This window comes from Microcaecilia unicolor, chromosome 1 (genome assembly GCF_901765095.1).
Source record: "Microcaecilia unicolor chromosome 1, aMicUni1.1, whole genome shotgun sequence".
Classification (NCBI taxonomy): domain Eukaryota; kingdom Metazoa; phylum Chordata; class Amphibia; order Gymnophiona; family Siphonopidae; genus Microcaecilia; species Microcaecilia unicolor.
Window position 1 is genome coordinate 146,459,863 of NC_044031.1, and position 27,984 is coordinate 146,487,846.

The 27,984-nt window shown below is 41.4% G+C and overlaps 1 protein-coding gene across 1 annotated transcript in view; it reads right to left on the minus strand.

Moving 5' to 3' along the window:
* The window catches only part of THSD7A (thrombospondin type 1 domain containing 7A), a 510,747-nt gene that overhangs the window by 251,042 nt on the left and 231,721 nt on the right, over positions 1-27,984 (minus strand). The window contains 2 exon segments of the mRNA XM_030201155.1: positions 6,069-6,250; positions 25,232-25,477. Of these exon segments, the coding sequence (XP_030057015.1) occupies positions 6,069-6,250; positions 25,232-25,477 (428 nt within the window).

The following is a 27,984-nucleotide window of genomic DNA, read 5'->3' on the forward strand; positions in this document are numbered from 1 at the left end:
GCTAAGCACATTCTGTAATGCAGTGCTCCTAACTTCTAATGTGCCCAGCCAAAAAGGGGCATGGCTATGGGTAGGGAAATGGGCATTTCATGGGTGTTCCAAAATTTACACACACAGTTATAGAATATGACCCAGTGCGCCTAAATCTACATGCTGCGATTTATGTCACATTTTCGTTGGTGTAAGTGGATGTGCGCAGTTTTAGGCGCTGAGATATCACCTAAGCATATTCTATAAACCACACCTAAATCTAGGCACCGCTAATAGAATATGCTTAGTAAGCATTGATTTCTGCGCTGATTTTTTAGGCGCCACATATAGAATCTTTCCCAAAGTGGGTGTATTCTATAAGAAAGTGCATAGATTTTAGAAACGACCATGCCATGTCCATGGCCACACTCCCTTTTCAACTATGCAACTTAGAATGTAAGAACACCACATTACACAATACGCTTAGCCAGTTGTGAACGTAAATCTTGATTAATGCCAATTAGTGCTGATAATTGCTTGTTAATGTCCAATTGACAGTGCTGATTGGCTAGTTATCCAATTAAATTGCATGCATTGTTACAGAATATGTTTTGATTTCTGCATGGAAATGAAGGCACAGTATATAGAATCCCAGGGATGGTGTCATATTTACATGCAAATGTCCCAGTGCAAATATTCATTGTGTCATGTGGGAATGACTGTATTTACATTACCCTGCTTTCCCTCCTCTGATATCATTCTGCTTAGGCATTGGCTCGGTATTCTGAAATGCTATGACTCTTTTCTGCTTTGGTAGATTCTTTCTATTGATTTCGTTACATGGAAACATCCCCAGAGCATTAGTTACCCTGAGCCTAATTCTTTATCCTTTCCCCTCCCTTTCTGAGCTCTTGAAAAGTGTTCTCATATTTATGCATCCAAAGGCCAGTAACATTTTAATCAGCTTTCAAGAAGCCTACAGAGATTACCTCCTGCTGAGCTCAGCCCACTCCTGTCACATGCTGATAAGAACAGATTTTATGCCAGCAGGTTTAGCAGTCTGTGGAAAAGCAGAATAGATGGTAATCAGGAGTTCTGATTCTATCCGTTTTGCTATTGTCTCCTTTCAGTAAAGAGATGGTCAAGCATTTTCATGTAAGGGTTAAACAATTGCAGATTCAAGTAATGGATTCCCCCCTTTTTTTGTTTAATTATGTGGGCTGTATTTGCTTGGGAAATACGAAGCTGCCTCATGTAAATTGTCAGCAACAAGTAAAGTGTTAAAATAGTATTTATTTATTAATTTGCATAGAGGCATATAGACAAACAGATGTAGATATGAGAGAGCGATAGAATGATATATAAATTTAGGTGCTGGGACAATGCATGCTGAGGGGATCATCTTACCCCTTTGTTTCATAAGTTACATTGGTTTCCTATTACTTATAGAGTTCAGTTCAAAATACTGGCTCATATATACTGGCTTATATTATCATTGTATGTGCTGACTCGATCACAAATGCCAGTATGCTGGGACATAGAATTGAATATATTTATTAAGTTTAATATGAATGATAAAATTGGTGGTGCAAAAGAGGTTGCAAAAGAGACCGTAGTAGATCAGGTGTCCTTAAATAAAAATAAAAGTCAGACAAAAGATTGTAATTTAATACTGTCAAGTACTGAGCATGATGTAAATGGGAACAACAAACATAGTTTGAAATGTCTATCAGGCTTATTTTGACACAAATCGGAAGATGGGCGTCCTTCTCACAGGGTCGCCCAAATTGGCAGAATTGGGGGCGTGTCGGAGGCATAGTGAAAACGGGACTTGGGTGTGCCTAACACATGGGCATCCTCGACCCATAATGGAAAAAAAGGGCGTCGCTGATGAGCACTTGGACGACTTTAACTGGTCCTGTTTTTCTTATGACCAAGGCACAAAAAGGTGCCCGAACAGACCAGATGACCACCAGAGAGAATTGGGGATGACCTTCCATTACTCCCCCAGTGGTCACTAACCCCCCCCCCCCTCAAAAAAAATCTTTAAAAATCTTTTGTGCAGCCTCTATGCCAGCCTCAAATGTCATACTCAGGTCCATGACAGCAGTATGCAGGTCCCTGGAGCAGTTTTAGTGGGTGCAGTGCCTTTCAGGCAAGCGGACCCAGGCCCATCCCCCCTACCTACTACTACTACTACTTATCATTTCTAAAGAGCTACTAGATGTACGCAATGCTGTACATTTGAACATGAAGAGACAGTCCCTGCTCGACAGAGCTTACAATCTAATTAGGACAGATAAACAGGACAAACAAGAGATCAGGGAATATTAAAGTGAGGATGATAAAATAAGAGTTCTGAACAAGTGAATAAGGGTTAGGAGTTAAAAGCAGCATCAAAAAGGTGAGCTTTTAGCTTAGATTTGAAGACAGCCAGAGATGGAGCTTGACGTACCGGCTCAGGAAGTCTATTCCAGGCATATGGTGCAGCAAGATAAAGGGAACGGAGCCTGCTGTTAATGGTGGAGGAGAAGGGTGCAGATAAGAGAGATTTACCCAGTGATCAGAGTTCCCGGGGAGGAATGTAGGGAGAGATGAGAGTGGAGAGGTACTGAGGAGCTGCAGAGTGAATGCACTTATAAGTCAATAAGAGGAGTTTGAACTGTATGCGGAAATGGATAGGAAGCCAGTGAAGTGACTTGAGGAGAGGGCTAATATGAGCATAACGACACTGGCAGAATATTAGTTGTGCAGCAGAATTTTGAACAGATTGAAGAGGAGAGAGATGGCTAAGTGGGAGACCTGTGAGAAGCAAGTTGCAAAAGTCTAAGCAAGAGGTGATAAGAGTGTGGATGAGGGTTCTGGTAGTGTGCTCAGAAAGGAAAGGGCAAATTTTGGTGATATTATAGAGAAAGAAACGACAGGTTTTAGCAGTCTGCTGAATATGTGCAGAGAAGGAGAGGGAGGAGTCGAAGATGACCCCAAGGTTATGAGCTGATGAGACAGGAAGGATGAGAGTGTTATCCACAGAAACAGAGAATGGGGGAGGAGGAGAGGTTAGTTTAGGGGGAAAGATAAGAAGCTCAGTCTTGGTCATGTTTAGTTTCAGATGGCGCTGAGACATCCAGGCAGCAATGTCAGACAGACAGGCTGATACTTTGGCCTGGATTTCAGCTGAGATTTCTGGTGTGGAGAGGTGGATCTGAGAGTCATCAGCGTAAAGATGGTACTGAAAACCATGGGATGAGATCAGAGTACCAAGGGAAGAAGTATAGATGGAGAAAAGAAGAGGTCCCAGGACAGATCCGTGAGGTACACCAACTGACGGTGGGATAGAAGTAGAGGAGGATCCACTAGAGTATACACTAAAGGTACACTGGGAGAGATAAGAAGAAAACCAGGAAAGAACAGAGCCCTGAAATCCAAGTGAGGACAGTGTATCAAGGAGTAGGCTGTGATTAACACTGTCAAAAGCAGCAGATAGATCGAGAAGGATGAGGATAGAATAGAGACCTTTGGATCTGGCCAGGAACAGATCATTTGAGACTTTATCAAGCGCTGTTTCAGTTGAATGAAGGGGGCGAAAGCCAGATTAACGTGCATCAAGAATAGCTTGAGATGAAAGAAAGTCAAGGCAATGGCGGTGAACAGCACGTTCAAGTATCTTGGATAGGAAAGGGAGGAGGGAGATGGGCGATAGTTGGAAGGACAGGTAGGGTCCAATGAAGGTTTTTTAAGGAGTGGTGTGACTATGGTATGTTTGAAGGCATCAGGAACAGTCGCAGAGGACAGTGAAAGATTGAGGATATGACAGATAAAAGGGATGACAGAAGGAGAGATAGTGTTAAGTAGATGGGTGGGAATAGGATCAGAGGAACAGGTAGTTAGTTTCGAGGAGGAAAGAAGATGTGTAGTTTCCTCTTCAATGATTTCAGAAAAGGAAGAAAAGGAGGCAGGGGTTGGAGTGTTGAGAGAATGGACTAAGGCACTAAGGGGGGGGGGGGGGGGGGGGGAGGTGACCTGGTTGAGAATTCAAGTTTAATATTGTGAACCTTATCATGAAAGAACTCAGCCAGAGTCTGGGGGGAAAGTGAAGGCGGGGTTGGAGGTGAAGGCACTTTGAGGAGAGAGTTCAGTGTGGTAAAGAGACGTCGAGGGTTTGAGCCAATAGAATTTGTTAACAAACTTGTCCTGTTTGGCAAGTAAAAGAGCAGACTGGAAGGAGGTCAGCAAGAATTTGAAATGTATGAATCTAGCATTGGCACGGGATTTCAGCCAAAGGCGTTCGGCAGAGCGGGCACAGGAACGTAGGTAGCGGATTCTAGAGGTCAGCCAAGGCTGGGCTTTGGTACTTTTTAGAGAATGGGGAAATGGGAGGAGCGAGAGTATCCAGAGCAGAGGAGAGAATAGTATTATAGGAAGAGACAGCCTCATTGACAGACTTGGATAACGTGGTGGTAGAGAAGAGATTTGAAACACTGGAGGACAGAGTAGAAGGGCCAATAGCCTGAAGATTCCTAAATGTATTGGTTAATATTGGATGGGACTGGGGAGGAGGGTATTTAAGTGTGAAAGTTATCAGATGATGGTCAGAGAGGGGAACAGTTGAGACACAGAAACTGGAGAGTGAGCAGTTTGAGAAGAGGATAAGATCAAGACAGTGGCCATTCTGGTGAGTGGGGGCAGTGGAGCACATTTGAAGACTGAAAGAGGATGTTAAAGCAAGAAACTGAGAAGCATAAGAGTCAGAAGGATCATTAGCATGAATGGTAAAATCCCCAAGAATGAGGGAAGGAGATGAAGGTTTCAGAAAGAAGGAAAGCCAGGCATCAAAGTCAGTGAGAAATGAAGAAAGGGACTTATCAGGGGGTCGATAAATGGCTGCTACTCGGAGAGGCAGAGGAGCAAATAGACAGGTGGAGTGGACTTCAAAGGAAGAAAAACAGTGAGACTGAGGTGGAAGAAGAGGTTGAAATCTACAAGAGGGTGAAAGTAGTAGCCCGACACCACCTCTGCTGCCAACCGGGTGAGGAATATGGGAGAAAAGATAACCTCCATGGCATAGGGCCACAACTGAAGCAGAGACTTCAGAGTAAAGCCAAGTTTCAGTTAGGGGAAGCAGATGGATACTATAAGAGATAAAGAGGTCAAGGATGTAGGAAAGTTTGTTACAGATAGAGCGGGCATTCCACAGAGCACAAGAGAAAGGCAGGGAAGGAGGGGAGAGGAGAGGAACAGAAATTAGATTGGAGATATCACGGTGTGACCTGCACAAATAGGATGAGAGCTGATATGGAGGACCAGGATTGAGGTTAATGTCCCCAGCGGAGAGCAGGAGAAGGAGGAAGAGAGTACGGAGAAGAGTAGGAGAGGTATGATGACAGCGACGAAGGCGAGATGTACTCAGATAGAAAGGAGATGGATGAATGGAAGGAAGGAAATGTTGAAGATTGAGAGCTGAGAAAAAGGAAGAGGAAAAAATAGATGGTGATATGATGAATACAGAGGGTGAACAATGTGTTCCTGCAGTGTACAGTGGTTTCAGATTAGGAAGGGACAGTACCAAGAAGAAAAAGTGTACTGGAGCCATAAGTAGGAACTGGAAGAAAAATAAATGTAAAGAGAAAAATGCCCCGCGCGCCGGCATCTAGAGCGGAGAACCTGAGTGGATCGGAGTGGACCTGGGAGTCACCCCGGAGAAGGCTGTAAAGGATATGCAGATGAGCTTCAAGTCCTCCACAGCACCTGAAAGGCAGCCGGTGGTAGAGCTGAGCACCTCTCAGCCGAGGAAAGGCTTACCAGGGGTTAGGCATAAGCCAGCATTCCTCCCCTTGAGGGTCGCCTGTTACACTTGTGGTGGTAAATGTGAGCCCTCCAAAACAAATCAGAAACCCACTATACCCACATGTAGGTGCCCCCTTCACCTCTAAGGGCTATGGTAGTGGGCACCATGGAGCGATATTTTCATTTCAAATAAATGTGGAACAGCAGGGCTAGGTATTTTTACATGGATGAGAAAAGGATATTCAGGGCTTTTGTGTGTTGAATAGTTTTGTCAGAACCAATGTTCAGTTACACAGTAAACAGTTCAGATTTACCTTCTTTTTCTTTCAAGTTGTTCACATAGGAGAGGAGGTTCTCATTAGCTTCTACACAGTAAACTTCACGAGTCTGAATTCCTCCTCCACACAGAGCTGTTTGATTTCCTCTTCTTTTGTCTTGTTGACTGAGTAGAGGATCAACACGGCATTCAGTCCATTCTGTGGTTCTCCACGTATACCTGCAACAAGAAGATTATGAAGAATAAGCATGTACATGCTTCAGCTATCATGATGTCATATTGGTGCTATAAAATGCTGAAGTAGTCAAAACTGCACAGTATGTATGGTACATATTATTCCATATAAAGTATTTTTATTTCCCTCTTTAACATACCTGATGGTGATGGTGTTCGTCAGTGTTTGGCAACATACATTCAAGTCAAATTTATTTTTGAATTGTTATTCCATTCCGATATACAATTCTGAGGATCAGTTTTGCTTCCAGAAATCACCATATTTGTATAAATTACAGGGACTCCTGAGGCAGGTCTAAGCAGCTGAAACATGACTCGTGTCGAGTCCAGGTTTTAGCAATAAACTTTTGATGTGAACTCTTTGAGTCCATTAGAGTTTTTTTGTCATCATCCTTTTCGTCTCCTTTGCTGTGCCTGTTTGCTTTGCTTGACCTGTGCAGAGTTTTTTTGTTCTTCTACATATAAATCTAGCATACACTGTAAACCACTTAGATGTTTTTAACTATATGTGGTATAACAAATAAAGCAAAATCTGAAAATGAAAAACAAGGTGATTTTCAAACACAAGGTATCCACATACACTAAGGAGCAAGGAAAAATTGTCTTTCCATTAGTCCTACCAGACCAGTTCAGACAAGTGGGTGTTGTGTCTGTCGACTAGCAGATGGAGACAGAGAAAGAAAGTAGCTCCATGTGCTTCACTCCTAAAGGGTATTGTGCAGCCATAGAATGCTCAGTATTACAAATAGATAAGCAATGGTGCTCAAGTCAATAGTGTCGGTCAGGAGCAGACTGACAGTGGTCTGGGCCCCTGGACAATAAGAGTCATGTTGCCCTGGACAGTAAGAGTCATGGGGCCCTAGCCACCTATCAAAAGTGATTAAGTTAAATGGAGCCTAGGGGAGAGTGCTTCCCCTACTGCTGTGGGCCTTTGGGCACTGCCCTATTTTCCCAATGAAACTAAATCAAGGGGTATAAGTACATAAGCATCGCCATGCTGGGACAGACCAAGGGTCCATCGAGCCCAGCACCCTGTCACCGACAGCAGCCAAAAGAACAAGCAATTTGTCCCGCCCATCCTAGAAATACTGTATTATTCCCTCGTCCAATCAATAACATTCTATGGCTTTTTCCTCCATGAAGCCGTCCAACCCTTTTTTGAAGTCTGTTAAATTAACCGCTTTAACCACCTTTTCCGGCAGCAAATTCCATTGTTTATCTATGTGTTGAGTGAAGAAAAATTTCCTCCGATTCGTTTTAAATTTACCACACTGCAGCTTCATCGCATGCCCCTTGTCCTAGTATTTTTGGAAAGCATAAACAGACGCTCCACATCGACCCGTTCCATTCCACTCATTAACTTATAGACCTCTATCATATCTCCCCTCGGCCACCTTTTCTCCAAGCTGAAGAGCCCCAGCCTCTTCAGCCTATCCTGATAGGGAAGTCGTCCCATTCCCCTGTATCATCTTTGTCGCCCTTCTCTGCACCTTTTCCAATTCCACTATGTCTTTTTTGAGGTACGGCGACCAGAATTGAACACAATACTCGAGGTGTGGTCGCACCATGGAACGATACAATAGCAAAATAATATCCTCATTTTTGTTTTCAATCCCTTTCCTAATGATACCCAACATTCTATTTGCTTTCCTAGCCGCAGGAGCACACTGAGCAGAAGTTTTCAACGTATCATCAATGATGACACCAAGATCCCCTTCTCGGTCCGTGACGCCCAACATTGCATGACGTAGTTATAGTTTGGGTTCCTCTTTCCCACATGCATCACTTTGCACTTGTTCACATTAAACGTCATCTGCCATTTAGACGCCCAGTCTCCCAGTCTCGAAAGGTCCTCTTGTAGCTTTCCACAATCTTCCCGTGATTTGACTACTTTGAATAACTTTGTGTCATCGGCAAATTTGATTACCTCACTAGTTACCCCCATCTCTAGGTCATTTATGAATATGGTAAAAAGCAGAGGTCCCAGCACCAATCTCTGAGGGATCCGGCTAACTACCCTTCTCCATTGAGAATATTGACCTTTTAATCCTACTCTCTGTTTCCTATCTTTCAACCAGTTTTTAATCCAGAGTAAGACACTACCTCCGATCCCATGTCCCTCTAATTTCCTCTGTAGTCTTTCATGAGGGACCTTATCAACCGGCTCACCTTTGTCCACATGTTTGTTTACCCCTTCAAAGAAATGCAGCAGATTGGTGAGGCAAGACTTCCCTTCACTAAATCTATGTTGACTTTGTCCCATTATTCCATGCTTTTGAATGTGCTCTGTAATTTTGTTCTTGATAATAGTCTCTACCATGTTGCCCGGCACCGACGTCAGACTCACCGGTCTATAATTTCCCGGGTCTCCACTGTAACCTTTTTTAAATATCGGTGTTACATTGGCCACCCTCCAATCTTCCAGTACCACGCTCGATTTTAAGGATAAATTACAAATCAATAACAATAGCTCTTCCAGCTCATTTTTTAGTTCCAGCTCATTTTTTAGTTCTATCAGTACCCTAGGGTGAATATCTTCCGGTCCAGGAGATTTGCTACTCTTCAGTTTGCAGAACTGCTCCATTACATCTTCCAGATTTACAAATATTTCAATAAGACTCTTCAGCTTCGAATACCCTGTCCGGCACTGGTATCCCACCCAAATCTTCCTCAGTGAAGACGAAAGCAAAGAACTCATTTGTCTTCCTTGATCGCCCCTTTTACACCCCGGTCATCCAGCGGGCTAACCGATTCTTTTGCCGATTTCCTGCTTTTAATGTATCTAAAAAAAATTTTACTATCAGCTTTCGCCTCTAACGCTATCTTTCTTTCAAAATTCCTCTTTGCCTTTCTTATCAGCACTTTTCATCTGACTTGACATTCCTTATGTCACTCCTTATTTTCTTCATTCGGTTCCTTCTTCCATTTTTCTGAAGGATTCCTTTTTAGCTCCAATAGCCTCCTTTACTTCACTTTTTAACCACGCCAGCTGTCGTTTGGTTTTCTACCCTCCTTTTCTGATATGTGGAATATGTTTGGCCTGGGCCTCCAGGACGGTGTTTTTCAACAGTATCCACGCCTGTTGTAGGTTTCTTACCCTCTCAGTCGCTCCTCTAAGTTTTTTTTTTACCGTTCTTCTCATTATATCATAGCTTCCTTTTTTAAAGTTAAATGCTAACATATTTGACTTCCTATGTTTACCTTTATGAAAGCAAATTTCAAAGGCGATCAGGTTATGATCACTGTTGTCAAGTGGCCCCTGGACCGCTACCTCCCGTACCAGATCATGCGCTCCACAAATGACTACGTCTAGAATTTTTCCTTCTCTCGTCGGCTCCTGTACCACCTGCTCCATAAAGCTGTCCTTTATTTCATCGAGGAAGTTTACCTCCCTAGCATGCCCTGATGTTACATTAACCCACTCTATATGGGGGTAATTAAAATCACACTGATATATAATAAAGGAATAAGTAGAATATAAAACAACTAATAACGCAACACATTCTACTGAAAATATCCGTGTATTGAAGGTGTTCTATTCCATTTAATCATGAAAATGTGGAGAAAAAAAGACTTCAGAAACCATGGAGAAATCTCTTAAAGGAAAACCTTTTCAAGTGTTCAGAGAAACTCCTCTTCAATCACTAGTCTTCACAAAAAAAACTCCACTCTTCATTCATGAAATACTCGTACAAACACCTTTTACAATACACTAGGGTGGAGGCAATACTTCAATCACATATGTCCGGTGAACAAACACTCATTTATAACTTAGCTTGAATGATGACGACGCCACTGGTCCACATCAATAGTCACAATCCTTGATGACCATAAAGCCCAACAGGAGACCCTATTTCGCCACCATCGGGCTGTTTCAAGGGCTAGACACTGCATCCATATTCACAAGCTTATCACTTTCACCACGCACTAAGCCTCTCAATGGCGTCTTTAAATCCAGGATGGCTTCCCCTCATTATATATACATCATTTCCTTCCTCATTACTTGCTGATGTCAGCATGCACAGACTACATCTCCCATGATCCATTCACAGAAACGCTTTCCACTCAATTGATATATTTAACCCTTTAGGGATTACAGTTTGCAGATAGTATATCCATCTTTGTTCTTTCTGTCTTAATACTCTCCTCACGTCACCTCTTCGCTCAGTCACACGGACTTGTTCCAAGACTATACATTGTAAGTCCACAAAATCATGCTGCTTCTCAATGCAATGTGACACCAGAGGTTCATAAGTCTTTTTAGCCTGTACACAATGTCTATGTTCAATCAGCCTCGTCTTCAACATCCGCGACGTTTGTCCCACATAATACAAATTACAGGGACACTTCAAAAGATAGCTCACATTACTGGATTGACAATTCGTTAAAGATTTCAAACCATAAATCCTCCCTGTGTGCACATCCGTAAATCCATCTGCATCTAGCATGTTATGACAAACTGTGCAATGACCACATGCACTGTGATGTCCCTTCATCCTGTCACCAGCTGTTCGACGATTCCACGTATCAGCCACACATAATAAATCATTCAAATTCAGACCCCTCTTTTCGGATACAACAACATCTTCAAGATCTTATTGTGGAAGGTAGAAGTTTAGGGTTTTTAACGAAGAAAGAATATTCTTTTCTTGATTATAGAGGGTTTAAAATTCCCATTTTCTACACTCTTCCTAAAATTCATAAGAACATGCAGAAACCCCCTGGATGTCCTATCATAGCTGCCAGGGGCTCTTTATTGGAATGGCCTGCTCAATATATAGATAGGATTTTGCAACCTTTTGTGTTTAAGATTAAATCCTACATACAAGATAGTTCCCATTTCTTACGTTTACTGGAAACTAAAAGAGCGGAGATACATAGTACTACCTTAATGGTGACTTTGGATGTGTGCTCACTTTATACTTCCATCCCCCAGAATGAAGCCATCCTGATTCTGGAACATATTTTGGACAGCAGGGATCGTCCTCATGTAGTACCAACTAATTTTCTATTGAAATTGATTACGATCACGTTAGCGGAGAATTATTTTACTTTTAACAAAAATTATTACATACAAAAAAACGGGAGTTTCCATGGGGGCTGCCTGTTCCCCTACATTTACTAATTTATTTATGGAATCCTATGAATGTCAGTGGGTGTATAAATCAAGATGGAATCCTTTTATGAGATGTTGGTGGAGGTACATAGATGATATTTTTATTTTGTGGGATGGCACTCTTATTGAATTACAAGATTTTGTGATCTATTTGAATGAGTGCCATGAGACCATCAGATTTGAATGTCATAGTAGTTATTCTGACATCTCGTTTTTGGATGTGCAATTGACGAGGGTTCAAAATAAATTAGAGAATCTGTATTTGTGAAACCAACAGATCGTAATACGACTTTACATTTCCAGAGAATGCATCCGAGTCATTGCAAAACTAACATTCCTTTTGTGCAATTTCTGCGTCATCGGAAAATTTGTTCTTCTAATGAACAATATTTGCATCAAATTTCCGTTTTGCAACAGAAATTGGAAGAAAGAGGATATCCTAAGAATTTAGTATCCAAGGCAATAAAATGGGCTTTTTATAATCATAGAGAGTGGTTGTTACATCCTAAAGAACACAGCACAGAGCAAGATGATATAGTAACATTTGTAACTTAGTATAACACGCATACGAACAAGATGGTTAAAATCATTAAGAAACATGCTACTATGTTAAGGATTTATCCTTGTTTTTGTGATCTAAGGATTTTGTTTGCTTATCAAAGATAGAGTAATTTGAATGATTTATTATGTGTGGCTGATATGTGGAATCATCGAACAGCTGGTGACAGGATGAAGGGACATCACAGTGCATGTGGTCATTGCACAGTTTGTCATAACATGCTAGATGCGGATGGATTTACGGATGTGCACACGGGGAGGATTTATGGTTTGAAATCTTTAACGAATTGTCAATCCAGTAATGTGATCTATCTTTTGAAGTGTCCCTGTAATTTGTATTATGTGGGACAAACGTCGCGGATGTTGAAGACGAGGCTGATTGAACATAGACATTGTGTACAGGCTAAAAAGACTTATGAACCTCTGGTGTCGCATTGCATCGAGAAGCAGCATGATTTTGTGGACTTACAATGTATAGTCTTGGAACAAGTCCGTGTGACTGAGCGAAGAGGTGACGTGAGGAGAGTATTAAGACAGAAAGAACAAAGATGGATATACTATCTGCGAACTGTAATCCCTAAAGGGTTAAATATATCAATTGAGTGGAAAGCGTTTCTGTGAATGGATCATGGGAGATGTAGTCTGTGCATGCTGATGTCAGCAAGTAATGAGGAAGGAAATGACGTATATATAATGAGGGGAAGCCGTCCTGGATTTAAAGATGCCATTGAGAGGCTTAGTGCGTGGTGAAAGTGATAAGCTTGTGAATATGGATGCAGTGTCTAGCCCTTGAAACAGCCCGATGGTGGCGAAACAGGGTCTCCTGTTGGGCTTTATGGTCATCAAGGATTGTGAATATTGATGTGGACCAGTGGCATCGTCATCATTCAAGCTAAGTTATAAATGAGTGTTTGTTCACCGGACATATGTGATTGAAGTATTGCCTCCACCCTAGTGTATTGTAAAAGGTGTTTGTACAAGTATTTCATGAATGAAGAGTGGAGTTTTTTTGTGAAGACTAGTGATTGAAGAGGAGTCTCTCTGAACACTTGAAAAGGTTTTCCTTTAAGAGATTTCTCCATGGTTTCTGAAGTCTTTTTTTCTCCACATTTTCATGATTAAATGGAATAGAACACCTTCAATACACGGATATTTTCAGTAGAATTTGTTGCGTTATTAGGTAATTAAAATCACCCATTATTATTGCACTGCCTAATATATTTGCCTCACTAATTTCCTTTAACATGACTGCTGCGTCTGTCTGCTCATCTTGGTCGGGTGGACGGTAGTACATCCCTATCACCGTCCTTTTCCCCTTTACACATGGAATTTCCATCCACAATGATTCCAAGAGGTCTTTTGTTTCCTGCATAATTTTCAATCTTTGATTCATGCCTCTCGTTAACGTACAATGCTACTCTTCCCCCAATCCGGTCCACCCTATCACTATGATATAATTTGTACCCCGGTATGACAGTGTCCCACTGGTTATCCTCCTTCCACCAGGTCTCAGAGACGCCTATTATGTCTATTTCTTCATTCAGTGCAATGTATTGCAATTCTCCCATCTTATGTCTTAGGCTCCTAGCATTTGCATATAGACACTTCAAGCTAGACTTGTTATTCCTTATCACACCATGTTGTTTACTTGACAGTACTATTTTACTATCTTTTAGCTGGTTTTTATTATTTTTATTTAAGGACATTGAATCTATTTCAGTATCTTTTGCAACCTCACTATCAAGAAACCCTGTCTTCCCTGTTTGGGCGATATCTTTGCAAGATACCTTATTCCGAACCATAAGCTTTTGTGTGACTGTCAGCCTTCCCCTGCACCAGTCACTGGGGGAAACAGTCATATAACTTCTACCTCAAAAACCCATGGAGGGGCATAATCGAAAGGGGCGCCCAGGTTTTCCTGAGGACGTCCTCGCAGGAAGTCCCGGCGAAGGGGCGGGGAAACCCATATTAACGAAACAAGACAGGCGGCCATCTTTTGTTTTGACAATATGGTGGGGGACACCCAAATCTGGAAATTTCTTAGACTTGGTCATTTCTGATTTTGGCGATAATGGAAACTAAGGACGTCCATCTCAGAAAAGACCAAATCCAAGCCCTTTGGTCATTTAGAGGAGCCAGTATTCATAGTGCACTGGTCCCCCTCACATGCCAGGACACCAACTGGGCACCCTAGGGGGCACTGCAGTGGACTTCAGAAAAACCTCCCAGGTACATAGCTCCCTTACATTGTGTGCTGAGCCCCCAACCCCCCCCCCCCAAAACCCACTCCCCACAACTGTACAACACTACCATAGCCCTAAGGGGTGAAGGGGACACCTAGAAGTGGGTACAATGGGTTTCTGGTGGGTTTGAAAGGACTCACATTTACTACCACAAGTTTAACAGGTAGAGGGGAATGGGCCTGGGTCCGCCTGGCTGAAGTGCACTTCACCCACTAAAACTGCTCCAGGGACCTGCATACTGCTGTCATGGAGCTGGGTATGATATTTGAGGCTGGCATAGAGGCTGGCAAAAAATATTTAAAACTTTTTTTTGAGGGTGGGAGGGGGTTAGTGATCACTGGGGGAGTAAGGGGAGGTCATCCCTGATTCCCTCTGGTGGTCATCTGGTCAGTTTGGGCACCTTTTTGTGGCTTGGTCGTAAGAAAAAAAGGACCAGGTAAAGTCGTCCAAGTGTTTGTCAGGGACTCTATTTTTTTCCATTATGGGTCGAGGACGCCCATGTGTTAGGCACGGCCAAGTCCCGCCTTCGCTACGCCTCCGCACGCCCCCGGGAACTTTGGTCATCCCCCCGATGGAAAGCAGTTGGGGACGCCCAAAATTGGCTTTCCATTATACCGATTTGGTCGACCCTGTGAGAAGGACGCCCTTCTTACGATTTGTGTCGAAAGATGGGCGTCCTTCTCTTTCAAAAAATGTCTGATAGTGTAATAAGTCATGAATCAAAATACTGTAAAAATGCCATAGACAATTATGAAAAACTATGCATACAGATAATTAATTTATTTATTAGCATTTATTTACAGCCTTTTTGAAAGAAATCACTCAAGGCAAGTAGTATACCATGCCATACTTTGTATTGTTGTTCGAATATTTTTATTGCTCTAATTGCATCCTGCTCATGTTTGATCTATTCTTACTGTACATCGCCTTGAGTGGATTCCTTCAAAAAGGTGGTAAATAAATCCTAATAAATAAAATAAATAAATAAATAAATTAATTAATTAATTAATAAGGCAGTATGTGCTCATAGATAATAGAGGGACCATCATAAATAAAAAAAGAAACCTTTAATCCCAACAAGGAACCCCTCTCGTAAGCTTTAATCATTGCACATATCTAGGTAACAATATTTTCCACTTTAATATATATTTAAACTATTATGAGAGTTAGAATAAGGCATTTTCAGAGAGATCAAAGTGATTGAAAGTTTGAGATTACTGAGATTGCCCTATTGTTTTCTGAAATTTGAATTTTTGGTCTCCTGAGGCAGCCAGTAGGCGAAATATGGTCTATATCGGTACCTGGTCAAGTTGTTGAGCATTTTCAGAAAAACACATTTTTTTTAAGTACAATAGTTGAAATAGTTTAAACATATATTAAAGTGGGATCAGTAACATGGAATGTTGCTACTATTCAAGTTTCTGCCAGGTACTTGTGACCTGGACTGGTCACTGTTGGAAACAGAATACTGAGCTAGATGGGCCATTGGTCTGACCCAGTATGGCTATTCTTATGCTCTTATGTTCTTATGATCATATATTCTGTTGGCATCTATTGTAGTGAACAGTTTACAGATCATAGGTATGCAAGTTTTTGGTCTGTACTTTTTGAGAAAGTTACTTAGATCTCCCTGCGGAAATAGAAACATTCTTCCTGTTATTAGCCAATGTGATTTCAAATCTAGCTGCCTGATAAACTGATTTTTGCAGTTTGACATATCTTGGTGAAGCTATGCTAACTGTCTGAGCCAAATGTTGGTCAATCTGGGCCAGGGTTTTTCCAGGTTAGAGTTCTATTTAATCTGTATTCCAACTCTTTTGTTGTTACTTCAGGCCATTCCATTGTTTTAATGTTTGCCCATTCCCAAAGTCTCCTGTATGAAAAGTAGCCATTCTGCACCTCAGTAGTACTGTACAACATCCTAATAAATGTTTTACCACTAGAAGCTGACCCCTAGGGGTAGTACCACAAGACTACCACTAGAGTACATGGCAGCCACTTTCAACAGTTTGCTCCTGCCCTGACCAGCACTAGACCACCAGGCCTATACCTTACTCCAGAGGTTTTCAACCCAGTCCTCATGGCACACTCAGCCAGTCAGGGTTTTCAGGATATCCCCATTAAATTCAGTGAGGATATCCTGAAAACCCTGACTAGCTAGGTGTGCCCTGAGGAATGGGTTAAAAACCTTCACTTTACTCTGTTATCTATTCATATGACATGATATTCTTTTATGAGTGCTGCATTACTCACAAAGCACACTCTTTCCAAAATATGAATTTGTAAGATTAACCACTTGGTGTTTTTCTTATTTTCTTTGAGATTGTTTTCCTGATCTTGGATCCCCCAATTGTGGACAATTATATATATTGTTGAGAGAAAATGTTTTTTCTTTTTCCTTATATTAATTTCTGTTTTTCCTTACATTTACGTGATAAATGTGAATGTAATTAAGTAAAATGATAAATTAAAAAAATAAAAAAGCACACTCTTTCCCCTTTAGCTACATGAATCAAATGGACATTTTTTATTGAAGCAAAAAATACAGAAACAGTGTAGCCGTTGACCAACCCAACACCCAAAACTGCCCGAAGCAGTACCCGTGCAAGCAACTTACTCCCTTTCATCAAGTGTCACTGCTACTACTAACCTTCCCATTGACAGAAACACTAAGCACTCTATCCAGTGACATTGCCAGAAAACCAATTTTGAGTGGGCCTGAGCTCAAAACGTGTGGGCACCAATTTGTTTCTCTGCCTCCTCCCTCCTCTCATTCTCCACTCCTCCCCCAGCATCTTCCAACTCAAAATATAAATACTTTAGTTAATGTCTATCAGCTGAAGATTTTCCCCAAAGGTGGCCAGAACTCCCTTAGTTGTTGGTGGCTCAAGGATGCAGAGCTTGGTAGAAGAGAGTTCTGGTTGCCTTTGGAAGAAGTCCTTAGCTAGCGATGGTTGGGGATCCACACCAGCTACAGCAAGTGTTAGGGCTGGTGTTAGGCATGCTGGAGCCCAAGTCAGAAAATAAAGGAGGGCCTCCCTCTGATCCCCTTTCCTCCTTTTCTCCCCACTAAGCACTCCACCTGCCAGTACTATCACACCGACAGATCCTCACCAATTACAGGTCACAAATTAGAAATAAAATTATGAAGACAAAATTTGAACTGGGAACTCCAAGACTCAGCATGTACTGCAACACTGAAGAAAGAAAAAGGGGAAATGCATTTCCTTTTCTAGGGAACACAATACAAAGACATATGCTATGTACATTTCCCAAAGCTAACATATTTCATTTAATAAATTCAAAATAAAATTATTTTTTTTCTACCTTTGTTGTCAGGACATTTTATTTTTGGTTCCAGCTTCTCTTTTTTGCTTTCCTGTCTATCCTCTGCTAAATTCTCCTTCAAGTGACTGCTGTCCATTTGTTTGTTTTTTTCCCTCTCTCCTGTCTTTTCCCATTGCCTCACTACACTTGTCTCTGTCATATTGATCTTTGTGGCTCTTTCCTCTCTCTCTCTCTCTCTCTCTCTCTCTCTCTCTCTCTCTCTCTCTCTCTCTCTCTCTCTCTCTTTTCCTTTTCTGCCTCACTGTCCACTCAAATTTCACCCTATTTCTCACCCTTATTTTTACTTTTCAGCTATCACATTTCCATCTCCTCCTCTCACCCACTAACTTTTCCATTCCCTATCTCACTCCTTCCCCAGTCTTCCATTCCCTTTCATCCTTAATCTACTCTCCATTACCATATTTCTACCCCATGTAATCACTATCCTCCTCTCATTCATTCCCCCTCCCTGCTACATAGTTCCACCATTCCCAGCCTCTTCCTTCCTTATAGTTCAGCATCTGTTCCCTCTTTCTATGCCCCCACCTTCATAGCCCGATATCTTCCTGTCCTTTCCACTCCAACCCCTGCATCTTTCTCTTTCCTGCTCTGCCCCGCTAAACTGTGTTCCAGCATTTCTCCCTCTCTTCCTTCCATCTGTCTCTCCCATTGACCTCCCTCTTTCTCCCCTCCCCATGCCCATCTTTCCCTCTCTTCCCCTCTTTCTTCTCTCTCATTGTCTGCCATTTTTTTCTCTCTCTCTCCCTTGCACCCCAGGTCCAACATTTCTCTCCCTTTCTCCCTCCCCTGCTCTATGCAGCATCTCTCCATATCTCCCCTCCACTGCCAACATTTCTCTCTCAGAATCCACCTCTCCTTGCAACATCTCTCCTTCACTCCCTCCCATGACCATTTCCAACATTTCTCCCTCTCTTGCCCCCCATGCAACAACTCTCCCACTTGACCCTCCTTTGTCCATTTCTCTCTCTCTGTCTTCCCTCACCCCAATGCAGCATCTTTCCATCCCTTCCCCTTGCCCTGTCCAATAATTCTCCCTCTCTTTCCTTCCTCCCTCCCATTGTCCAGCCTTCCCGATCTATGGAAGTAATCTGGGCTTTGCTGAGGAGGCTCATACAGTCCTGAAGCTCCTTCCATCTCTCTCTTAACAATGGCAGTAATTCTTACAGGCTGCCTGCACCTGATTCCGAAGCTTTCTTTCTGCCGCATTCCGACCAGGGGAGACAGGATGCAGCAGAGAAGGCAAGGATAACCAAAACTGAATGGCTTGATAACAAATAGAGGGACACTTTTACAAAGACACGTAGGCACCTGCACACGTCCAACATGTGTCAAATTAGCACTACCGCCTGGCTACCACGTCAGTAATTTCATTTTTGGCGTGCACTTAAAACATGCAGTAGAAAATATTTTCTATTTTCTACCACATGGCGCTTACCCAACAGTAATCGGCAGTTGACATGCACTGGATTCTTACCGCCCGGTTAGCACGTGAGACCTTACCGCTAAGTCAATGGGTGGATGGGTGGCGGTAAGGTCTCAGGCTGAAAATGGACATGAGCTGGTTTTCATTTTGCCGCACATCCATTTTCTGGCACATTAAAAAAATGCCTTTTTTCTAAGCACGCTGAGGAAATGGACCAGTGCGCGTCCAAAACACACGCCTACACCAGCACAGGCCATTTTTGGGTGTGCCTTAGTAAAACAGAATTGCTGTACACTGGACATAAAGAGACAGCCCCTGCTCAAAAGAGTTTACAATCTAACTAGGACAAACAGGACAAATAAGGGATGAGGGAACTACAAAGGTGGGGATGATAAAAGTGGGTGCTGAACAAGTGATTAAGGGTTAGGCGTTAAAAGCGACATCCAAAAATGATGGAAAGATTAAAAGCTATGCCCTCTGATATTCAGCCAGTGGCTGGCACTGACTCTAGATATTCAAGGACAGGCCATTTCCGGTAACCAGTACTGAATATCTGTTTGTTTGGGGTTTTTGTTTTTTTTTGGGGGGGGGGGGGGTTGCCGACTCTAACTTAACCAGTTATGTGAATATTCAGCACTGGCCAGTTAAGTTAATAGGATAGGACTGCTATTTATGCAGTCTGATTTACCTGTTAAGCTTAGCTGACCAGAGCTTGACTATCCTGACTGGTTAAATAAATCGCACTGAATATTGGGTTCATGGAACCTAACTGTAAAATATGAATAAAGACTGTTACAAGAATTCAAATCATTAAAGTCTTTTAAATATACTCCTGAGTATATTCCCTTTTTCTGCAGTCATTGTCACTGAAATTTGATAGACCACTGTCACAATCTGAATAGTTGGTGAAAGCTAAATAAAACCCAGGATTCCTATCCGAGAATGCTAACTTATGTCTATGAGACTTGTGCTGTAATGTTTGATTTCTTGTAATCTCATTCTACAATAAACCAATTTTTACCGTTCCTTCCCTTGCTGCCAGCCCTGGTTTTTAATTCATCTTTCAATCTTTTCTTGATGATATAAGGAATCACTACCCATGAGGGATTAATGGTCAAATATTCACCATACCCCAGTAACGTTCTTCTAGACGTGCATTTTCTTTCAGAGATGAGTAAATTAATACAGAGTCTTCATTCTGCACTTTCTTTCTTTCACCCCACTTCAGAAACTGCTTGACTTCATGAATATGGAATATTTAAATATTCAGAATTTTTATCAAGGAGACTTATGTGTAAATATTTTATTGGAAGGCAAGAATTATATTCTTGCCTGGGAAGAGCTGAAGTGCTCTGTTCAATTAAGTTAAACCCAGGCTTATTGTTCTTGACGTTGATTTAGGATTACAGGGAATAACTGAAAAGAGAAATATATTAAAATGTATGTGCTGTGAAATAGTGTGAGCCCTGAAATAAAGGAAAAAAAAGAAATATTTATAAATTACCTTTGATGAAAAGCATGAAAGTATTTTTTCCATCTGAAGCATAGCTATATTTATATCTGTTTTCCATTTCAAAAAAGTGAGATTTTTTTTCTTTGTATAATTGGGTTGATTTCTTGGCAGTGCACAAGTCACCCCACTGAGCCCTGATGATTAATGAGAAGCTTGAGGCTTCCAATCAGTGAATGCTAAGGACTGAAAGATTTCTGACTTTATGTAAAATCCCCCATCAAGTTTACAAAGTGACAGAAGTGTCATATGATTCTCTAGCAAGCCTTTGGTCCAAGGACATATCAAGGCAACTATTGCATAATGCTAGCAGAGAAATGGAAGGAGCTGCTAGAATATGATCTTATTCGGGCAAACGAGACCTGGCAGTAACTGAAGAGCACCTGACTATATATTGACAGCAAGCAGTCTGCCATGGTATCATATATCTTCTTAACATCATTCATTTCTTTGAAGGTTGAAATTACATTTTGAAATGCTAATATGGCTTCACTCAGTAAGGGTGATAATATTTTCAGGAATGTTCCTGCAGTTTCTCAGACATTATGGAGGCTATTTTAGAAGTATCTAGAAATATGACAAGAAATCTATATTGCCACTGTTTGTATCTTGGAAGTCACTATTTGTACATCTAAAAAGTCACTATGTTTATTTATTTATTTATTTGTTACATTTGTATCCCACATTTTCCCACCTATTTGTAGGCTCAATGTGGCTTACATAGTACCGGAGAGGCGTTTGCAGACTCCGGTGTAAACAAATACACAGTGATGTTGTGGTAAGATAAAGTTCATGTGGCATAGCCACATTAGGGAATCGTACAGCAGAAGAGTTGTGTTATGTCCATTACATACTTTAGTTTTGTTGTGTTAAAGAGATCAGGCATTTATGTTGGATTGGTAGGGTATGCCTTTTTAAACAGGTTAGTTTTTAGTTTTTTTCTGGAAGTTTAGGTGGTCGTACGTAGTTTTCAAGGCTTTTGGTAATGCATTCCACAGTTATGTGCTTATGTAGGAGAAACTGGATGCGTAAGTTGATTTGTATTTGAGTCCTTTGCAGCTTGGGTAGTGCTGATTTAGGTATGTTTGTGTTGATTCGCATGTGTTTCTAGTTGGTAGGTCGATCAGGTCTGTCATGTATCCCGGGGCTTCACCATAGATAATTTTGTGAACCAGAGTGCAGATTTTGAAAGCAATGCGTTCTTTGATTGGGAGCCAGTGTCGTTTTTTGCGGAGGGGTTTTGCGCTTTCAAATTGCGTTTTTCCAAAGATAAGTCTAGCTGCCGTGTTTTGAGCGGACTGGAGTTTCTTTAATGTTTGTTCTTTGCATCCCGCATAAATTCCATTGCAGTAGTCTAAATGGCTTAGTACCATTGATTGTATCATGTTGCAAAATGTTTCCCTCGAGAAGAATTGTTTCATGTGTTTGAGTTTCCACATTGAGTGGAACATTTTCTTTGTTGTGGATGTCACTTGGCTCTCTAGTGTTAGGTTGTGGTCCAATGTAACGCCGAGGATTTTCAGGCTGTCTGAGATAGGAAGGGTGCAATCTGTTGATAATTGTGGGGTTGTCCGCACTGTGGGGAAGATGCACTAAAAAATCGTTAGAGCCCTTCCCTTACCGATTCCCTTAACGAATCGGTAAAGGAAGGGCATGCATCAAGAAATAGGAATGCAAATGAGCTGCTCGTTGTAGCTCACTTGCATTCTCTATTCCATCGGTAAACAGTCGCCCATGGAGCATGCACAGAGCAGCCAAGCGTTATGCTGGCTGCTCTGCGCATGCCAAGAACGTTCTTTATGGATGTGCTTCACTTTAAAAAACAAAACTTTAAAAACCTGTACCTTGGACTGAAAAGCTGCACAGCCACAGCAAGAGAGGGCTCAGCAGTTCCCCTTTTGCAGGCTCCTTCCCTCTGTGTGTGATCGGGATCCAAGAAGAAGGCACAGTTCCCTCCTCCAGGTCTATCTGAAAAGCTGCACAGCCACAGCAAGAGAGGGCTCAGCAGTTCCCCTTTCACAGGCTCCCTCCCTCCGTGTGTGATCGGGATCCAAGAAGAAGGCACAGTTCCCTCCTCCAGGTCTATCTCAGCCAATCACAGCGTGTTTAGCTTGGCTAAACGCGTTGTGATTGGCTCAGGGACTTCCAGGTCTCAGCTGAGTGAAGCACTGCCAAAAAAGACGTTTTTATTATTGCAAGGGGGGGGGGGGGGATGACAGCCAAAATGGGCGCCCATCCAAAAAAAAACATTTATTTTGGCATTCCCCCCTGCAATAATAAAAACGTCTTTTTTGGCAGTGCTTCACTCAGCTGACAGACCTGGAAGTCTCTCAGCCAATCACAGTGCATTTAGCTGCACTGAGAATCAGTAGCATGGCTTTTTTAAAAGAGGCCAAATTTATTTAATCCTGATGGTGTTAAATAGAAAAAAAGTAGACATTTGAAAACCATCACCATACCAAGTCCCTAGACCCCTCAGTGTACATTTCAGCACTAATCATTATCTCTGTTAAGAGCCCTGTTTACTAAGGTAGACTAACATTTTAGACACACATATAACTCTTATGGGTGTCTCTAGCATTAGCGCGTACTAAAAAAACACTTGTGTGCCTATAGCGCAGCTTAGTAAACAGGGCCCTAAGAGAGGGATTGGTGTCAAAAATCTTCAAAAATCAGGTTAAAAATAAGAATTTTTTTTAAAAAAACAATATTCCTCCTCATATGGGCCAAAAGCTTCTTTATACACTTTAATGACAAATATTCATAGGCATATTCCATCAATATTGGTGAGATTCTTAGCTGTTTCCTCTTTCTATCATGTGTTATCAGAGGATATTCTGCTAGCACATGATGGAAAGGGAGTTACCTTGGAAGCTTAAAACATATACTGTATATGGAGTATGCCTGAGAATTCTGGTTATTCAAGTTTGAGAAGTCATGGGCCTACAATAGAAGGGACATTTTTATGTTTAGTCTGATTTTAAAGATGTTTCATCCTCTTGATAGAGGCAAGATTTATTGTCAAACTATGCATCACTGTTATTTGCTATTTATGCATTTACCTATTTATTTTGCATTTTTATGTATTCAAGATTAAAGCTGGATCTTTAAAGCGGTCTCTGCGTACAGGGAATGGCAGAGCCTTTGGTGACCCAACAGTATAGGAAGATAATGGGGGCTCAATTTCAAAGCACATAGACTTAAAAAGTTGCATATGTAACTTTGTAAGACTGAGAGCTTTGAAAATACGTCTCAATATGTGCCATCCTGGGTCAAACCAAAGGTCCATCTATCCTACCATCCTGTCTCCAAAAATGGCAAGAATATATTTATTCCTTCTTGCTCACATCTAGATATAAATAATGGCTTTCCCATGTCTACATGGCTCACAGCAATTTATAGATTTTTCCTTCACGATTTTGTCTAAATTCTATACCACTCATGATTTTATAGACCTGTTTTGTATTCCCTATCAGGCCATCTGTCCCCAGTCTGAAGAAATCTGATCTGTTTAGCCTTTCTGCTTAAAGCATCCATCCCATCCCACCTTTTTATTATTTTAATTGCCTTTCTCTCTTAACTATTCTAGTATCGCTATCATGTTTTTTGAGAATAGGGGGGGGGGGGGGGGGACACGGGACCAGAACAACACACTGTACTCCAGATACAGCTGCACCATATATTGATATCATGTCATTATATTATAATATCCTCTGCTTTATTCACCATGGATCAATATTGTAGATATCCTCTATTTTATTGTCCATTCCTTTGTGAATTATTCCTAACATTCTATTTGCTTTTTGACTGCCGCCATACATTGAATAGGGGATTTCAAAAGTGTTGCCCACAATGACTCCAAGACCACATTCCTGGTTGCTGACTCCTACTATGGAACCCAGCATTTTATATTTATGGTTTGTATAATTTTCCCTATAATGGATTTTCAATTGTAACAGATTATCTCCCCCCCCCCACCCCCCTGATAACTGGCCAGGAATGACACGTGGCCCATTAAATGGCACTTAACCAGCTATTTGGCAATATTCAGTGAGGGATAACCACCTATTCCCTGCTGAATATTCCCAGCTAATGGGTAGGAGATAACCAACTATATCGAGTGATATAACCTGCTATCCCCGAATATTCAATCCATATCCGGCTATTGGAAGTGGCCAAATCGGGCTGCTTAAATAGCTGGTATATCTTTAGCTGGTTTAAAGTTAATTGGTTATCTTTGAATATCGACTTAGCTGGTTAACTGTAAACTGGCTAAAAATAAATCTGATATTCAATGCCAGTCACTTGAAATGGCCCAGCATTGACTATTCGGGCTGACTGCTGACCGCAGGATTTAGTCAGGCTCCCTCCTGAATATCTGACCCTATGTGATCAGGAACATCTATCTAAAAAATTCTGTATTAATAAAGTGTGAAGGCTAAAGAGATAGGTGCACCTATAGGCTCACAGAGAGCCGTAGGTGTTCAAATCTCAAAAAGTCATCATTGTCTACCAATACCTTAAACCTTGTGTGAAATACCACAGCTAATTAAAGTATTATTCCACAAATTAATGTCTCTTTGCATCTTTAAAAAAAAACAGATAAAAGAAAAGTTTTGTTCAGTGCCACTGGATGAATATTGAGTAGGTCGATTTTAACCTGTTTCTTGTGTTCCATCACATCCAACCTAACTGTAGCAGAAACCACTAAAGTAGCCATTAAATCTACTGCCATTTGCCTTTTTGATGAAGAACAGTTTATACTTACATACGACAAGGTAAAATTCCATCTCCCTGTGGGACACACTCTTCTGTTTCCTCAAGATTTGGGCATTCACTGTCACTGCCAACTGGAAACTCTGTGATAAACCGTGCTCTTGTCCAATTTCCATGAATTGATAACGTGTGGCATATTCTTATGCAGGGACTCCACTCTGACCACTCTGACACTTGGCACTCCTTGGTAACAACACAGGACTGAAATGTGATTGGCAACTTGTCTTGTTGGCAAAAGCTAGAAGAGAATAGTAAGACTGTCAGAAGATTTTCATGCAAACAAATAAGAATTTTAGCATATGTATGGCACCAACAACATTAAAAAAAACAATATATAGTACTCATGTGCTGAGTCTGCTAGCAATGGTTAATTACTCGAAAGACAGTAGTTAATATAGGGCCAACATTTCAAAGTAAAAATAAATGTTTTTCACATCCTTATCTCCCTGGCTCCCTCCATCTCTCTCTCCACCTTTGTAAATATTAAAAAATGGCAGTAATCCTCATTCTTCCCTATTTAGATTACTGGAATCAATATGTTGCCCACAACAGTAGGATTCCATCTCCACCCCAAAATGTATATCTGTGACTGGGAATTGCTCATGCACCAAAAAGGAGCACATCTTTTTTGGATAGGGATCGTGATTGAGAGATGGCATTGTCTTTTTAGGGAGAGACTGCAATGACTGAATGAAGGAGGTTAGGAAGAAAAAAAGATCACTGAGGATTGGAGATGCTTTTTAATATATTTAAGAGTGGAGGGAAGAAGGGGAAAGGATTGCTATTGTGTTCAGGATCTTTTTTTCATATTCAAAAAGGTAGATGGAAGGATTGGGTTACATTAGCATTGGGGCCATATTTTAATATTTAAAAGAGTGGGGGATGGGAACTGAGTTGCCCCGGGTAACTTACTTTTTTATTTATATGTTTTAATGAAGTGCAGGAGGAGGGGTAGAAATGGTTTGAGCTGCATGAGATGTAGTTTATATATTTTAATGGATGGAGAGAGAGAGAGAGAGGGAGGAAGAGAGGTAAAGGGACTATAGCTATGGAGCGTTATTTATTCTTTGGAGAGAGAGAGAGAGAGAGAGAGAGAGAGAGAGAGAGAGAGAGAGAGAGAGAGAGGAATTTCTGTTTTGTTGTTGAGTTGTTTGCCATAGCTTAGTTTATTGCAGGAGTATTGCAGGTTAGTGTCTTCCATAGTTAATCAATAATGCAGTTTGTGATCAACCTTACAAGATTCTGCTGCCTTGGAGCACTGAGTCATTAATATATGGATCAGTGCTCCTGGAGAGCACCCTTAAAGGGGACAGAGTTTTCTACATATGAACTACAGGCCCCCTCTTCTACCTCTCTCCTGCACCAAAGACCCCACTGAACAGACACCATCACCCATTCCCAAAGACCCCTCACCCCAATGGTATTTTGAAAAAATTAAGACTGCTCATCTTCTCCCTCTGAAGGCACTCTCTCCTCATCTCCAATCAATGTCCCCCTCGAAGAAACTCCACCCCTCTCATAGCCCCCTGTGGCTCCAGGCTCAAAACAATGGCTTGCAACCTCTAACAGTAGTCTCATAATACTACTATTAGGAGTCAGCTGCCATATAAGGAGAGTGGAAGGGTCCTCGAGGAGGAGATTTGACTGCCTTTTTTCAAAGTGTCTTGGAAAGTGTGGTGTCTGTTTGGGGGTGGGTGATGGGGGGGTCTGTTTGGGGAGGTCTTTGGTGGGGGAAGGAAAATTAGAGGGAGGGAATTCAAGCTTCAATTGTTGACAATTCTGGCTACTTTAAGATTTCACCCAGGACACCTGTGCCACATATTAGCCGCCCAATGCTCTCTGGCAAAGTTCAAATCAAACTGTATTAATTTAATTTAAATATTCTGTATTCATTTTCACATTTTCATCTCTTTATTATGTAGCCTGTGGTACGTTAAACTAATGTGAGCTATAGTAAAATAATGCACAATTTTGCTAATGAGCTCACATTAAGAGGCAAATATCATGCGTTATTGCCTTAATTCCCCTTAGTGTGTCTGATTTTCAACACTCAATTAAATTTAACTAGTATAAACCCAGTCACAAAATTTCTAGCTAATCATATTTTGACTATCAAGATTTAGGCAAATATTAAGCTTAAAAACTAAGCCAACTAAACAGCTAAATATTCTCTTAACGATACCTAATTAAGGGCCTCTTATCAAGCCAAGCTAACAGTTCCCATGTGGCAATGCCGACAGAGCTCATTCAAAGTTAATGGGCTTTGTTGACATTACTTCACTGGGAGCTGCTAACATGGCTTGATAAAATAGGCCCTAAAATAAGCCGCTCACTCGAAGGGCAATTTTATAACCTAGGCACAAACATTTATGTGTGCATTATCTGCTGGATTCTATATATCATGTTTAGCATTCAATGCCTAAATCCAAGCGTATTCCATAAAAATGTGCATAACTTAATTGGTTTAACAAGTGAATCAGCATTGTTAACAGCATTTAACAAGCAATAATAAGCACTAATTGGTAAAAATTAGAATTTATGCACATAACTCACTAAGAGGGGCATAATCGAACGTCGCCGGCCAAATAGCACGCCAGCGATCTATGTTGGCGGTGGCCCTACAGCTGGCCGGAACCGTATTATCAAAAAAGATGTCCGGCCATCTTTTTTTTTCGATAATACGGTTTAGCCCGGCCAAATGCCTTGGAGTTCGCCGGGATGGAGATGGCCGGGTTTGTTTTTCAG